The sequence below is a fragment of the Camelus ferus genome, chromosome 3 (assembly GCF_009834535.1).
Source record: "Camelus ferus isolate YT-003-E chromosome 3, BCGSAC_Cfer_1.0, whole genome shotgun sequence".
Taxonomy (NCBI): domain Eukaryota; kingdom Metazoa; phylum Chordata; class Mammalia; order Artiodactyla; family Camelidae; genus Camelus; species Camelus ferus.
Window position 1 is genome coordinate 61,178,141 of NC_045698.1, and position 16,360 is coordinate 61,194,500.

General features: G+C 39.1%; 1 protein-coding gene across 1 annotated transcript in view; it reads left to right on the forward strand.

Moving 5' to 3' along the window:
- The window catches only part of ADGRV1 (adhesion G protein-coupled receptor V1), a 471,409-nt gene that overhangs the window by 380,756 nt on the left and 74,293 nt on the right, over positions 1 to 16,360 (forward strand). Inside the window, exon 86 of the mRNA XM_032475997.1 lies at positions 9,673 to 9,830. Coding sequence (XP_032331888.1) covers positions 9,673 to 9,830 — 158 coding nt within the window. The remainder of the gene's footprint in view (positions 1 to 9,672; positions 9,831 to 16,360) is intronic.

Consider the following 16,360-nt stretch of genomic DNA (forward strand, 5'->3'; position numbering starts at 1 on the left):
CCTTCTAGTTCTAAGATTCTATGAAGAAAAAATGTTTTCACAAAGCCTTGCTTTCTGATAGTCAACATTGGGAATTGTCCAGCAGTCACCCCATTCAGAGTGCAGGCTTCCAAGAGGCTAGAAATTCTCCCTCTTTTAGAAAACCCTCAGCTAATTGGCCTTTTCCCTCCAGCACCCTTGGCCCTCTCTTCGGAGGTTTGGGTGGGAATGGTGGTTGGGAGGGGGACAGGAGGACAGCGGGTAGGAAACCATCAGTGCAAAGGCCTGGAGAGGCCGCTGCAACCAGCTCCATCTCCTGCTGCTGACGCTTCTGGACCAGGCCTGCTGTTATTTACGTCTGACTTCCTTGAGTATTACCTGCCTCTTGCCGAATGACCCGTAATACCGTTGACTTTTCGAGCTGGAACCAGGTTTCGACAACTGATTTTGCAGAAACACACATGAGTCATGGGGAAAAGCTGCAAAGGGAAAGTTTTCCTTCTTCCCCTCTTGCAGAGCCTTTGTGGACACAGGCAAAACATCTTATTTGCATGACTAACTCTCACTAAGTATCTCCTGACTGGTAAGGAATCCCAGGGGGAAAGAGCTGGAATCAAACCCCACCTCTTTCATGAAGTCTTCCCTGATTCCCTCAGTTTAAAGATTTTTCTATCACTGGATTCATACTGTTGAGCACTTTTCTCTAACACATAAAAAAGTTGACAGATGTTCACACTTCCCTACACTGCTATTTGGTATTGTCTCTTTATTTAAATACAGGTTAAGTCTTGTAGACATAAGAGGAGTTGGGACTTAGTAACAGGTGATAGCAATCATCATAAATACCTTTTTTGAGCCCCTGCAGCAGGCCAGGCTCTGAGTGGGGAACTTTACGTGCATCAACTCATCCAGTCCTCACTCCGCAGTCCTCACTCCACAGTCCTCACTCCACAGTCCTCACTCTACTCTCAGGAGCTGGATGCCATTGTTCTCCCCATTCTAATTTTTAGGAAAGTGAGGTGTGGAGAAGCTCGATACTGGCCCAAGTCACAGAGTCAGTAAAAGGTGGACCTAGGATTGACTCAAGACAGCCTGGTTCCAGTGTCTTCATTCATACCTTATCTACTCACGTTATCCTTGTTTTCTCAAGAGTTGAAAGTTAACACTGTTGTTTTCAGGATTAAAATTTTACTAATAGCACAAAGAAGTATGTAGTGTTTTTTAAACAAAGCATGACTAACTTCCATTAACAATTTCTTAGTGATTTTAAGTCACCATTTAGGAACATTAGTTCTTGCAATGTGCTGTAAATGTTAATGTGAATTAGAGGATACAAGATATGGGTATGTGAGCATTCACTCCTACAGGGAACACTGTGGAAGGTTTTTCTTGGAATATTTGCAACTTGCACATAAAGCCACAGAAATGTGTGGGCCTGATCTTCAGGACAATGTAATGTGGTTGCTGTTTAGTAATATGTAGTTGATTAAAATCACTTCTACTAAGTGATTCTTGCCCCGTTGAGAAATGATTACCATTGCTGTCAGGATTTTTTGCCACTTAAAGCATCCACATCATTAACAGAGTGGCCACAGTGTCACTTTTGTAGACATATAGCTACACTTTTACTTCTCTTGTGTTTCCCATGGGCTCTAAATGAAGCACAGGTAAGTGTATTTTAAGAGTATTTGCGGAGAGAGCAGTACTTCAAAGCCTACGGAGTCTTAATCAGAGGAAGGATGGAATATTTATACTGACATGAAATACAGTCTCTAATTTCTTCTGACTATTTCTAAGTGCTTTGAGTTTATTGAAATCTCACATTTAAAGCACAAAAAGTCACATCTCCAGCATCAACCTGAGATCAGAAAGTACTTCATCCTGCCTGTGTGATGGGAGATTTGCCTTACCTGAAGCTGCTTTCCTGCTAACAGTCATATCTGAGTATCGTTGTCCACAAGTGCAATTGTGATTGGAGATGGGGGGTACAAAAAGATAAATTTTTTTGGACATTAATCTTGTATTCCCACAGTCACCTCTGTAAATTTAGTTTTAAACTTAGAAAGCCATATAATTTTACTATCTTCAGAAACAAGAAAGCCATAGGATTCGTCAGAAAAAGACTTTTTTGCCATCCATTCAGGGGCTTGGTGAACAAGAGGTAAGGGCAGGACACCTTTGAATGCTCGGGGACAATGACATTTTCCAGTACCTAACAATTTTGTATTATGAGAACAGAGCATTAGTACATGCAAAAAAATAGCAAGTCAGCCTGACCTTATTATGATTAAATTCTGAAGGGGCTTAATTCACTGGAACCTACCTAGAGCACAGTTGTCAACCACTGTCCAATAGACCAATTTCAGCAGTATCATCCAGTTGTTCAGGGAACAGATGGCTCAGAATTGAGTTTCTTGGAAAAGGGGGAAAAAAAGAAAAGGTCATTTGAGAGGGTATCATGATTTTCAGACTTTTTTTTTTAATGTGTAACTTGATCTTTTTTTAAATTTTTATTTTATTGAGTTATAGTCAGCAGACTGTTTTTCAGTGACTATCTCTATCCTGTTTAAACCTTGAGTATTTAATGAGCTAAGGATGTGGGCAACTATTGTCTCATTCAAAATTGGTATTCAGTGAATTAAAATATCTGCTCTTTTTGAAGTAGATGAAACAATATTGCTCCAATCTGTCCACAGTTTTCTTTGCTCAGTCTTTTCAAGTAATATAAGCATATGGGCGCTTTTTAAGTACTAAAAGGTGAGCCTGAGTCTTACTCTTTGAGGCAATTGTCAGTACATCGAGTTAGATAGGAATGCTCATCGTGGTGCGGAGTAAACTCTAAAACTATTAGACATGGCAATGGTAGCCTCCTACGTCTTTAAGAGCAACGTTGTTTTAAAAACAGCTGTGTGTTGGCTCCCCCTTTATCACTCACTAACTCTGAAATAAGGCCATTATTCATAGTTTAACCATGGCCGTGCGAGTGGCATGTAAAACCCTACTACAGATATTTGAAGTAAAGGAAGTGGGGTTATAGAAGTATGTGTACCCCAGTGGCACTCTCATGGACATTCCAAAGTGGGAAACGAGGTATAACTGGACCTCAGAGAACCTGGAATTAAAACGCTGAAAACCAGTACTGCGGTCTTCATCTGTCAGGGACCACAGAGTCTCTCGTTCTTCTTGTTGTGAGCATCTGAATGCTCCTCCCAACCCTTCCTTCCTCCTCGCTTTTTTTCTGTCCATTTATTTTGTATATTCATTGTGTATTTACTCCAACATGGCTGTTTGCCCTGAATTTATAACAGCTCTAGTGCCTGCTGCTAACTGGCAGTTATCCATGTCAAATTCTCAAGAGCAAATAGCTGATGGGCTCAGCTCACCTCTTAGAGCTAAGTCACCAAGTTATAAATCAGGAGCAAGGCAGAAGAATGGCTGTCTTTGGGTCAGGTATCCATCTCAGAGCTAGTCACCTGTGTCTGGGTGACCTGGGGCTGGGGCTGGGGGATAGAGGCATATGGCCCATGGGGTCACCTCTTCCAGAAACTGTGAGCAGTGTGGGCAATTATGGAGTACGTCTAGTGCTCACAAGTGACGGAATCCTTACTCTTTCAGGAGTTCTTCAGATACAGTGAGATTGAATATTTACCTTCCATCCACACCCATCATAGCCCGGCACTCCTCTTCTTGTTTCATTCTACCAGTCTGCAGATCTGTTGTGTCCTCTCACTTTATTTAATAACTCCCTTCTTTTCTGCAGTGAGACAGCTCAGATTGCTAATCCCAAGCTCCTAAATATGACAGATCTCTGCTTCGCTATCCTTTTTGCTTCCTGTTGCTTTTCTTTATTTCTGGTTCTTCAGGCTGCTTTGACCATCACGTGTTACAAAATCTCGAGGCCTGATTTTCCCTGGGATTATGTAATCCCTTGTCTTCACTGCCAAAGAGATGTAAGGATTAATTTGTTAATTACATTAAGCTACTTTATGTCGCATGTGTGTGCGAGAAGAGTGCTTCTCAAACTTTCAGTGTGTACATGAAACGCCTGGGGATCTTGTTAAAATGCAGTTTCAGGAGCTCTGTCACGGGGTGCAAGATCCTGCGTTTTTCACAGGCTCCCAGGTAGTGCTGTTGTTGCTGATGAAACAACAACTTTGAATAGAAGGCTAGGTTCACTTGTTGTCACTATAATCTTCTTGATGGGAAAGGACTGTGCCTTAGGCATCTTTATATGCCCTTCCATGTCCAGCACTGTTCCTGGTACATGGTAGATACTCAGCTGTCATTTGGATTATGATTAAACTGAACACACAGGAAATACTGGATTTTCTATGCCTACTTTTTTTTAAGTGAGTGGTTTTCAAAGAGTGCTATAAATCAGTGAAATCAATAGACATTTATTAAGGGTCTAATTATGCAAAGGACTAGGAGAAATATGAAAAAAAATTGTAGTCTCTGTCCTCAAGGAGAACACTGGCATGTTTCCTACTTACTTTAATATGTCTTTGCTAGAATTCTGAAATAATTTTAGAATTGTAGGGGTAGCAGAATGACCCTATTTATGCTTCTAGCATTTGACCTCATATGCTTTATTTTTAAAATTTTTTATTAAAGTATAGTTGATTTACAGTGTTAGTTTCACATGTACAGCAAAGTGATTCAGTTATACATACACATATTTTTTCCTTTCAGATTATTTTCCATTACATGTTGTTACAAGAAATTGAATATAGTTCCCTGTGCCATACAGTAGGTCCTTGTTATTTATCTGTTTTATAAACAGTAATGTGTCTCTGTTAATCTCCAACCCCTAATTTATCTCTCCCCTCCTCTTTCCTCTTAGGTAACCATAGTTTGTTTTCTGTCTGTGAATCTGTTCTTGGTTTGTAAACAGAATTTGTGTCATTTTTTTTAGACTCCTCATATAACTGAAAGCATATGATAGTTGTCATTCTCTGTCTGACCTCATATACTTTGTCATTTTTCCTCATGTACAGTGAGGCTGATGGGACTCTTGTGATGTTTATGTGTAGAGATGCACGTAAGTACCGAGTTTCGTGCCTGGCACATGGTAAATGATCACTGCCAGTGTTAGTGGTAGTGGCGGTAGAAGTAGGAATAGTAGGAGTAATAGTTGTGATTGTTTTCATTATCAGGCTAATCCAGTTTAGGGAAATACTCTGCTCTTCCCCTTCGTCTCTAAGTCCATATGTTATCCTACTATGAGACTTCACTTTGTAGGGCTTATCTGAAATGTAATCTTAATATTGTTCTTGTTTAAAGTTAAAGGAAAATGAATTTAGAGTTCAGCCGTATGCACTACTACAACAGAAGGACAGAGAGAATACATTTTCCTACCTTGCAGCGGTTTAGCCTATACTGTTACTTTCTCTTCACTCCAATGTCTTCATAAATTTATTTATTAGAGAAAAATTAGTATGCTTAAAGGATCCCTCTTAACCTCTCCAGCCATTTTGAATGGAACAAGAAATACACACAGAAATACATGTATACATACATACATAAGTCCACAGGTGGATTTAGAATGTACGTTAAATAATGACATCATCTTTGGAAAGAAAGTAAATTGACTATGCAAGGAAAGGACTATTGAACTCATAGGTATTGGCTTTGGTGTATTTATAAATGATAAGCATCTACATAATGAATAACATCTGTATTCTTTAATAGAGCCAATAAATTGTTCTATTGTACTTTCTACGTAAAGTAGAAATCGGTTCGCAATAAATAATGAATTCCTGATTCATCATACATTTAAACATTTTTAGGATAAAACTGGCAGACCATCTCCTTATCCCCAAATAAAGTAGGGCATCACCATGCGTTTCCACGTGGAAAAGAAAAAGTTGGCTGCAGCAACAAATATAACTGTGACGTAGATGCCATTGGTAAAGAAAATCTTAAGGAGACTTACCAGGGGGAGCCTATGAGTCATAACTATTATCATTGTCTTGTTGAGGAGAAGCACTTAACAAGGAAGACCTTTGAAACAAACATTTATTATCCTTTCATTCCCTAGTTGCTTTTTCATTACCTGTGTAACCCAGATGTAATCCACATGTCAGCTGCTTGGATCTCTGCAGGTCCTCCCGTTTGCCAGGTTCAGCTTGTTCTTGAAAATATAATTTAAATGGAGTCAAATTACAGTCTCATGTACAGGGAGTTCCCAACATCCCTTCCAATATTTTCAGCAGTTTCAAGTGGCGCTTTTGTCTCTCCGGGACTCTGTTTCTGAGCTCCACCTTATGCTGATCTCATACAGGAATAAAGAAACTGCGGTACCCCATGCCACCCACATAATTTTTTAATCAAGTTGGGTAATGCAAGTGGAAACACTTCAGTAAATATGAAGTGCCACCTAGGGGAGTAATAATCTGACTAAATTAGAAAGTGACATAAGGCATGGTGAATGGCCCAGTGCGGGGGAGGGGGCCTGAAAGAGGGAAACTTGAAGATAATGAAACAGCATTCACTTGTTTCATCTGGCTGAAAACCAAGAAAAGGATGAAGTCCTCACAAGATTTTGAAATAAAGTAGGATTGTCTGTGGGTCATAATAAGAAAGAAAATTTACCCAAGAAATGTTAAAAGGGAACAGCAAAAGTTACTCACATGATTACAAGAACCCAAAAGAGCATTCACCACCCAGAGAGAAGGGTCACCAGAGTGCTATGAAGTTGGATGAGCTGGTAATTACAAGGAGTTCTTTCCTCGCCCCTTCTCAGAAAGCAAATCCCCATGGTCTTTGTCTCATTTTCTGGTAACTGCCAGATCTGTCCTGGAAGCAGTAGCCACCAGCACGTTAATCAGCTGTTTCCACAGCCCTGCGTGTGCATGGCATTCAGTCTGCTCATTTCTTCCATTACATTCAGTTTTTCCAAGAATTTGTTCCCAGCCTTATTTCAGAGATGATTTCTAACGTAATATTCACAGTTTCCTAACTCCCCACATCACTTTCCTGTGCTCTAATCCCCAAACTACCTGGATGTACTGTACATCTTATTTGGTTGGACTTTAGAAAATTCTGGTTGGTGAGGGTTTTTTTGTTTGTTTCTTTCTTTTAAGGGTAAGATATAGTTCATTTATCTTGGGAACTTTTCAGTGTATGTGGCAAGTTTTATTCTACATCAGTAGAAATCCCATCCAGACAATAGTGATTAGAAAGTAAGAATACCTATTAGCTCTAGAAGAAAAGCTGAGTGAGAATTTACAACAAGAAAGCTTTAGTCTACGAGATACAATGTGGAATGACGTCGCCTGCCCCACTCGCTTTCCATGGACCGAGTCACGGGAGTGGCGGCCCTGTCTGCTGTATGTGCTTGTGGGTTATCCTTTCTACCCCATCTCATTTGCCAATGATAATGTTTCCGGACAGTTGGGTGACCCCCCTAATCCCTAAGAGAGGTAGTACACAAGGCAGATAGTTTTTGTTGGAGGGAGACTGGGATGGAGTCACTGCTGGACAGGAGTGGGCAAGGGAGGCCCCTGGCAGGACTGCAGGGCTCGAAGTAGTGGGGAAGGCAGGAGGGGCTGCCAACAGAGCAGGTGTGCTGTGGGCCAAAGCCCTGTTCACTCATGATCTGGCCCATGTCGACCATGTGGAGGGCAAACTTAGGGCGCTGTCAGCAGCCTCGTTAGTGAGACATCACGACCTGCAGAAGCAGAGGGGAAAGGGGTTGCTTCAGGACTGGATAATTTTTCTGCCCCTTTCTCTGAAAGAATTGGCCCCCCTGGCCACCTCGTTGTACAAGCAGGGAGAATTGCAAATGAGATTTTGAAGAGTGGTGACTCTTAGGGAATTCCCCTCTCTTCCCAAAGCCACTGCAGGCATGCCTGGTTACTTCTGACCTTCCAGAGGTCCGCTTGGCCCAATTTATTTTTTGACCAGGATGGTGCGCCATTAAGTGGGGTTCTGCTTTCAAAGGTTTTCCCCTGAAATAAAGGAAAGTTTTCAGAAAAGCACTTCAAATAGAGAGGTGAGAACCAAACGTGGCCAGGCCCAGGCAAGTATAGATAGAAAGCTGGACCTGGTACCACAGCACTGTGTAGAAACGTCGATTACTCGTCGAGCAGCTCACAGTAGCTTCTTCAGTCATCATCCCCATTTTACAGCCTGAAATTGAATTGTGACAATATTTTTCATAATAAAAATAAAGCATTGAAGCCTGTGTGAGTTCCTTGTCAGTGTCTGTATTTGTCTAAGCCCCTTGAAGCCAAATCTGCGGCAGTGAATCCATAATTCAGATGAAAACAATAAGAAATCATGTAGAGGCAATGTACATAGACATGAGTAGCCAACATGATCTCTATTTTTAGTGCAGAAATCTCTTCAAGATCAAAGTCATTAGTGTTTGCCTGTTTTATTTAATTGTACGCCTTTTACCTGGAAGATGCGGGTCTCATGGCATACAAATGAGAGTACAGGGAAGGATTCAGGCTTCCTGCTGTCCAAATTAAATTCTAAAAGCCAGAAAATTCATCATTCTGACATTTCTTTGCAGATGCAGAATGTGTCTTGAAATATCTCTTGAAATGTGTCTTGTTTCCTTGAGGAATACATTTAGCAGCTCATGTTAGTTAGAAACAGTATCTAAGTAAAGTCTTTAATAATGTGTGTCTTTTTAAATAGGAAATTGAGGGACTAATTTCCCAAATTGCATGAATGGGTGTTTCTCCTGATTTATCTATATTTTTAATTTTAAGATTTCCTTCTAAACAGGTAATTTTTTTTTCGTTGAGTTTTCAGCAACCATTATGTTTGGCTACATTGTAATCTTGGTTTACAGATATTATGTATTAAAAATGGAGAAGTTGGGGAATATTGAAAAGAGGCACCATCTACTATTAAGATTTCTTGTAATTTAAAGTATTGTTGTCTTGTAAGTTGTAGGACATGGGTCCTTTATAAGAATACCTCAAAAGCACAATTCTAGATATTGAGAACCTATTTAACAGTTGTTCATTTTGAGATTGTTTGTGAAAGATTTTATTTGAACAAGAGGATTTTTATGACCCATGAGTAAAAACTTCCAATTACATCTCTGAAACCATTTCCCGTGGTTTCAGTGTTACCAAAATAAATAAATAATGTTAAGTTAACCTTAAACCTCATTGATCTAAATAAAACCCTGTAATAATAGATACAGTTATGCAGTATAGCTTCTGAATGGAAAATTGTCATCCTTTTCAAAAGAATTAATGGCTCTGGGGAAATGTACGGCTTAGGAATGACAAGACTGTCATTCACTCAAAAAACAAAATTGTGTAAATGACAGAGCTGAGCCCTGGGAATCCTCAAATTTGCCTTTAAATAATACTTCTTTCATGAAGTCCTTAGTGAGACCCTGGTCTCATTAGACCAAGAAGATAGAGCTGGAAAAGCAAGGATGCCTTTCTCACATTTATTTGGCTATCACCTTTTTTTTTTTTTTTTTTGAAGTTTTCTGAGCACCTCAGGATTTGCATGTTCCATGGAATCTACTGTGAAGCAGTGGATTCGATTTAATCACGGAGCCTCTATTCTAACAAAGCTCCAATTTGGCAAAGCAGAAAATTGCTTTTGCCAACTTTGGGATAAAAAGTGCTAGTATAACGTGATGATGTCATACATGGTGCATTTAGAAGTGTTTGTATTGAAGTCGTCTTGAGTTATCTCGTTTCTTCCCTCTACCAGGTGTTTCATCCCAAACGTGTATGCGGCTCTGTTCACTGCTGCTCTTGTTCCTTTAATGTGCCTCGTGGTGGTATTTGTGGTGTTCATCCATGCCTACCAGGTGAAGCCTCAGTGGAAAGCATATGACGATGTCTTCAGAGGAAGAACGAACGCAGCAGGTTTGGAACAAACTGTTTTCACTTTGGAGATGGGATTCTTTAATGGTGGGAAAGTGTCACTGTATGTTCTTTGTCAAAAAAAGGAGTCAAGTGAGACTCAGCTCTGAAGCCACAGGTTAAGTTCTAGCTCTCTGCTTTATCCTGCTCCTTGTTACTTCTGACATCTCTCTGTCTTCAGGACTCTGGAGATTTTATTGCCAGTTCCAGTTTTGTCCCTAGGATGTTAATGTTCAAGTAAGTGACTCACAGCCTTTGGGAGCTGCTTCCCCAAGCAGTCTTCAACTCGAGCGATAACAACCTGTGTTCAATCTGCGAAATCTATGCATTTCTTTCAGATTCTGAGGCTTTCTCACACACAAACCTCTGTAATGCTTGTGAGTGCTACGTTGTGCATGTGGAGCTCTGATTGTGCTGACAGATGTTTAAAAACATATGTGACCAGACAGCTTCATAAGTGGCTACACATGTCTATGGTTACTTAAGCGTGCAAGTCTTTCCAGCTCAAGTTGGCTTTCACTGCAGCTCATTTTTTCCCTTTGAATCATACTTAACACGGGTTTTTATGATCTGATTCTTTTTCTGTGGTTAGATTAGAGTCTCTTAGGAATTTTGTTTAACTAGGAACAATAACCAAACACCTCCATAGAGAAAACTCACTCTAACATAGTTTGAGTGACTAGGATATTAGGGAGATTCTTACGAGCTGGGGTGGGGGATCCCTCTTGGGCCAAAAGCTTTTCTAAGCTTTTACAAATCTAAAGCCAAATGAATGAGAGAAATTCTAAACATCTTAGGTGTTTTTCGGAGTTTAGGCAAGATACCCTATATGAAGTACCTAGAATAGTGTCTAATACATTATTGGAAGCTCGGTAGATATTGGCACTTCCAAGATAAAAAAAAGATTCATTCTAATACAAGATGAGCCTCTAGTTCCTGAGCTGGCTTAGGGAAGATGCAAAGCGATTTTCCTAGCGGTGTAAAGAGAAGGGACTTTTATACTGGTTCGCTGGGTAGGTTGTGGGGTCTCTTGTCTAGCCAGCTCTTCCCTCTTCCCTCTCATTTAGCATGCAATTAACATGTGGGCCAAAAGATTATTTAAAGTTATGATTAATCTTAAATTCTTCAATTAAAAAAGCAATATTCGTTGTAGATCTCCTACTTTTTCATGGACATAGAATTTATCCAGAAGCTATGCTTTCATTCAACTTGAGATTCCCATTATTAAAATGCATAATCTCTTTTGAAAGGAAAGTTTGCTTTCTATATAATATAAATGTGCCAGTGTTGACACATTTTCAATAGTGACAACATCATAACACATAACCTAATGTGTTAATCCTTTTCATACCTAAATCACCCCTATGCCTTTTGTATCATGGATACAGCAGATAAATGATGCTCTGATTACCTGCAAAATGTAGCCCTCAAGCCTTGAACATAATGGTAAAAGCTCTAGCCCACATGTATCTCAACTAGCAAAACCTCTCTTGCAACGAAATATTAATAGAAACATGGCTCTTAGTGTAGCTTTTCAAATTTAAAAAAAAAATTGTGGTATTTCCGATTCCCCTATTCCCATGGCAATCCAATCTAGTAGTCGTTATCTCACTTGAACTCTCACGGTGTTTTCCTGGTTGATCACTTTTTCTAGTCTTTTTCTTCTTCATTTCATCTTCTCAGATATCTGTATTTCAAAAGTGTGACATGAATTCTCTCACTCTCTAGCATTACAGTCATGCAGTGTCTCACTGCCCAGAAGAACATCCAGTCTCTCACTTTTATAACACAAGAGTCTCTCTAGTCCACCCCAGCCCATCTTTCTCATCCCCAAGTGAGTTACTATTTAGCCTGCATTCTGACCACGGCATCAATTTACTCCTTCCTAAAATTACCTGATACTGCCATTTTGCTCATGTCAGAAGCCCTCTACAAACTCCTTACCGTTACCATTAGTTGATAAAACCCATGTGCTTAGTAAGTCATGTGAGAAAATGTGGATGAAAGAATGGGAGAAGGGGCTTATTACCCTCCCATAATCTTCATTATCTCCCCAAAGCCATCTTAAATAAACCAGTAATCTAAGTAAAAATCATATGCTGGACAAACACAAGTTAATCCCTAGGACCCCCGTCCAACAAGATGCTGCTCACTCTTTTTATAGAAATTCTGGCAGCTCCCAGGATACTGCCTCTTCTGTGAAACCTTTGGAATTGCCTCTTTACAGAACCACACCAGCCAAGAATTACCCCTGCCTCCATCTACGCCTTTAAAGCATTTTGTCCCTACAGCCATCATAGCACTTAGCACTTGCATGAGAACGGAATGGTGACTTTTTTTTGGTGTGTGTGGCTGGTTTCCTTAAATAAATTATGAATTCCTTGAGGGCAAGGACCATTTATTATTCATCTGTAACACCAGAGCGCTGTAGAATGCTCAAGGGATAGCAGGAGCACAACTAATATTTCTTGACTAAATGAATAAATTAATAATCATCAATGCACCATAAACTCTTATAATTGTAGAAACAGATCTGCAAGCTAAAACAGCATTAAGAAGAAGAGGATTCTGTTATATCATCAACAGTAGAAATTACAGAATTTACCTCATTGATCTGTTCATAGGTGTCCCTTTGGAAGTTATTGTCAGGACTATTATTTTTTACTTGACTTCTGTGATTCCTAGCACTTTGTGTTCAGCTTTCAGCTCTGACCTGATATTTCGTATTTTATTTGAAACCTCCTTTGACTTTCCTCCACTTGAATATGTTTCACTTTCCTCAAATTCAAAATTGCAAGAAAAAAACAGTCTGTCTATTCTACCAAGGAGCATTTGATACTCTGAGTTTTTCTGCTAAAATCCCATTGCACTGCCCTGGAAAGTATCCTGTCAAGATGGGACTATAAATTCATGGGTTGCCCACTCCCCTGCTCCGTGTACATATATAGCAGTTAACAACAAGCTATAATAAGAGAAAATTAAAAAGAAGATGAACTGTGGATCAGAAATAAAGCAGAAACATGGAGTCTTAGCTGGGCTGCAGCCAACGACCTGATGTTCCCTGGGTCCACAAGCCTGTGGATGCAGGAGTATCTCAGCTGCTGTGGTGACAAGTTGGGAATTAAGGGTCTCACCCAAGGCAGGTAGCCCAGAGCAATAGCACCTGCAAGATGCCTGAAACAGAGCTGCCACAGTAACTTGGGCTTTAGGTTAGGAATCTGGGAGCCCACGGGCAAGGCAGATGAAGCATCTTATCAAGTTCCGAGACCAAGCTCTCTAGAGTTCACAGCGTTTATCTGCCATATTCATGTATCATTATGGGGGCAGAAGACCCAAGGCATCAAACTAGTCCTCTTTGGACAGGAGGGTTAAGTGGGAGGCCACCACAGAGCCATTAGACAGAGAAAGGGAGACAGAGACAGAGACAGAGACAGAGAGAAGGAGGGAGGGAGGAAGAGAGAGAGAGAGAGAGAGAGGGAGAGAGAGAACAAGCAAAGAAACAATGCTTCCCACTCAAGATGAGCTACAACATAAAAGTCTCAAATATGGGAGGAAAACTAACAAAGACAGTCCTTAAAAATCAGCAATCAGAAAGATGAATTTAATCCAGAAAGAAAATATAAAAATAGGATAAACTATAAATAACTAAGTATGTTAGGCTCCTCAAAAATATAAAGCAGGAATCATCAAACTGTGGCCCTACCAGCCACTCACCTGTTTCCTCACTTTATTTTTTTAACAGCTTCATTGAGATATAATTTACATGCCATAAAGCTCATCTGTTTAAATTGGTCTTTATTCATTGATCTTTATTAGATTTATATGGTTGCATAACTATCACCATAAATCTAATTTTAGAATATTTTCATCATCCCAACAAAGAAACCCCATGCCATTAGCAGTCACTCCCCATTCTCCACTTCCGTGAACCTTAGGTAACTGCTAATCAGCTTTCTGTCTCAATAGATTTGTTTATTCTAGACATTTCATATAATGGGATCATAGAATATGCAGTGTTTTATATCTGACTTCCTTCACTTAGCGTAGTGGTTTCAAAGTTCATTCATATTAGAGCATATATCCATGCTTAGTTCTTTTTATTGCCAAATAATATTGCACTGTATGAATACACTACCTTTTGCATATCTGTTCATCAGCTGATGGACATTTGGTTGTTTTCACCTTTTGACTATTATGAAGAAGGCTGCTGTGGATATTCATATACAAGTTTTTGTATTAAAATATGTTTTCATTTCTCTTGGGCATATACCTAGTATTGGAATTTGTGGGCCATACAGTAGCTTTATATTTAACTTTTTGAAGAACTACTAAACTGTTTTCCAAAGTAGCTTCAGTGACCTGTTTTAGTAAGTTTTTTTTTGGCAAACACCCATTTGTTTACAAATATTCTATGGCTGCTTTCACAATACAGAATTGAGTATATGCAGTTGCAACAAAAATCACATGGCCTGAAAAACCTAACATAGTTGGTATCTGGCCCTGTACAGAAATAGTATGACCATCGACCCCTGATATAAAGGAAAATATGTCCACGGAAAGAACTTAAACATAAAGAACAAAAATAGATACAAACAGCTAAATAAAAACAGACAAATATGAAAATGAAAAAAAATTTTAAATCTTGGCAATGAAAAATATACTAGTTGAAAATTTTAAGTATCTTAATATTTGAGATAAACTATAAATGAAACACAGAGAAGAGGGAATTAATTGATTAGAATCTGAAGCTAAGATTAAGGAATTCATCAGTGAAACATATTAAGAAAGGAGAAAATATGAAAACAAAGCTGAGAAGTATGAGAACATATTGCCAGAAGAAAAGAATACAGGGAACTGACACAAATCAAGATTTGAAGAGATAATGGTTGAGAATTTTCTAGAATTAAAAAAAAATTAACATAACTACATATAAATATCTACATTGTTAAAAAGCGGGGGTGGGAGTGATGGGAGAATGCTGTAAGGTCTAGTGTATTAGTAAAGTTCCCAAGTCTATATTTTTGAAAAACAATAGTAAGTACCTTTTCCTTACTTCTAATATACTTTATTGTTAGAATAAGTGGCACAGACCCCATTTACGGGTTCAGAGTCCACGGTGCAAGCAGATGCCACTAAGTTGTCTAAAACCTAAGCATCAAAGACAACACAGACTGGTACCCAGCCTCTTCTCTTTCCTCTCAGATACCTGCACTTTTTATTTCCCGTGTATACTTTGTACCTGAGAAGGAGGGTGGTTCTAATTACATCCGGCCCTTTGTTTCACCAGATTCTGCAACTGCAAATTCGACCAACCATGGATTGAAAATATTTTGGAAAAAAAATTCCAAAAAGTTCCAAAAAGCAAAACTTGGATTTGCTGCACACCGGCAACTCCTTACATAGCATTTACATTGTATTAAGTATTGTAAGCGATTTAGGGGTTAAGTATTCTGGAGGATGTACATAGGTTATATGCAAATACTATGCTATTTTATATAAGGGACTTGAGCATCCTTGGATTTTGGCATCCTGCAAGGTCCTGGAACTAATTCCCCACAGATACAGAGGGAAGACTATAATCTCTAACAGGTCCAGCTTGGTTCTCTACAATTCCAAGCATGCAAAAGTAGCCCTTTTTCCTAAGGCAGCAGGTATGGTTTATAGTTTAGTTATGTTTTGTCCTGCATTTTTTAATTGGATGAGCATTTTCAGATATTACAGCTGACCCTTGAACAGCAGTGATTTGAACTGTACAGAATATGTATATGCTTAACTGTAACGTTACAGGTGGAATTTTTTCTGTGAGGGGGTTTAGCTTCTCTCTAACCTTTATGTTGTTCAGGGGTCAACTATATTAGATCGTGTCATGAGAAATATATCCTCAAATAATAAGTCAAGAGTTAAAAGTAAGTCCCCTTTTCTTACAGTAGAAGCAGTTTCCTAGTTCTCCAAATTATGCTAAATTTTGAATATTCTTGGTGAAATCTTGTCAAGAGCTTTCTTTATCTATAAATTACTTTTAGTAAAGAGTAAGATGCATTATGAGAAGGAAAGGTCAATTTGTAGTTTCCTTATAGCCAAGCTGGCTTTTGTTTTTAGTAATTAGAATGATTAGGATTATTTGTTTACCTTAGAGTTTTAGGTTTGGTAAACAGATGTGATCAGTTGACACCAGCATCAGGCCTATTTGAATAATTGAGGAGCTTGCATCAATCATTTTGCTAGGCCTAGACTCTTCCATATTTCTATAGAACTTTTCTCCAAACGAATCACTCTTGTGCAGATTAATGTGCACAAGACATCAATTATGAGCAATTTGATGTTAACACTTGCGTTGGTTATGTCTATTCAGTACCAACCCCTTCATAGTCTATATGTTGAGTGACTTTTTTTCTCCTTACATCCCTTAATTTCAGGGTTTAAATAAACTCACTGAAGTTTAAAGGAAAGGGCACACAGAGGAAGAGCTGCGAGTAAATAAAATACACTCTGTGCTGTAGTCTCCAACGGTGGCCATTGTAAGTCCCACCCCT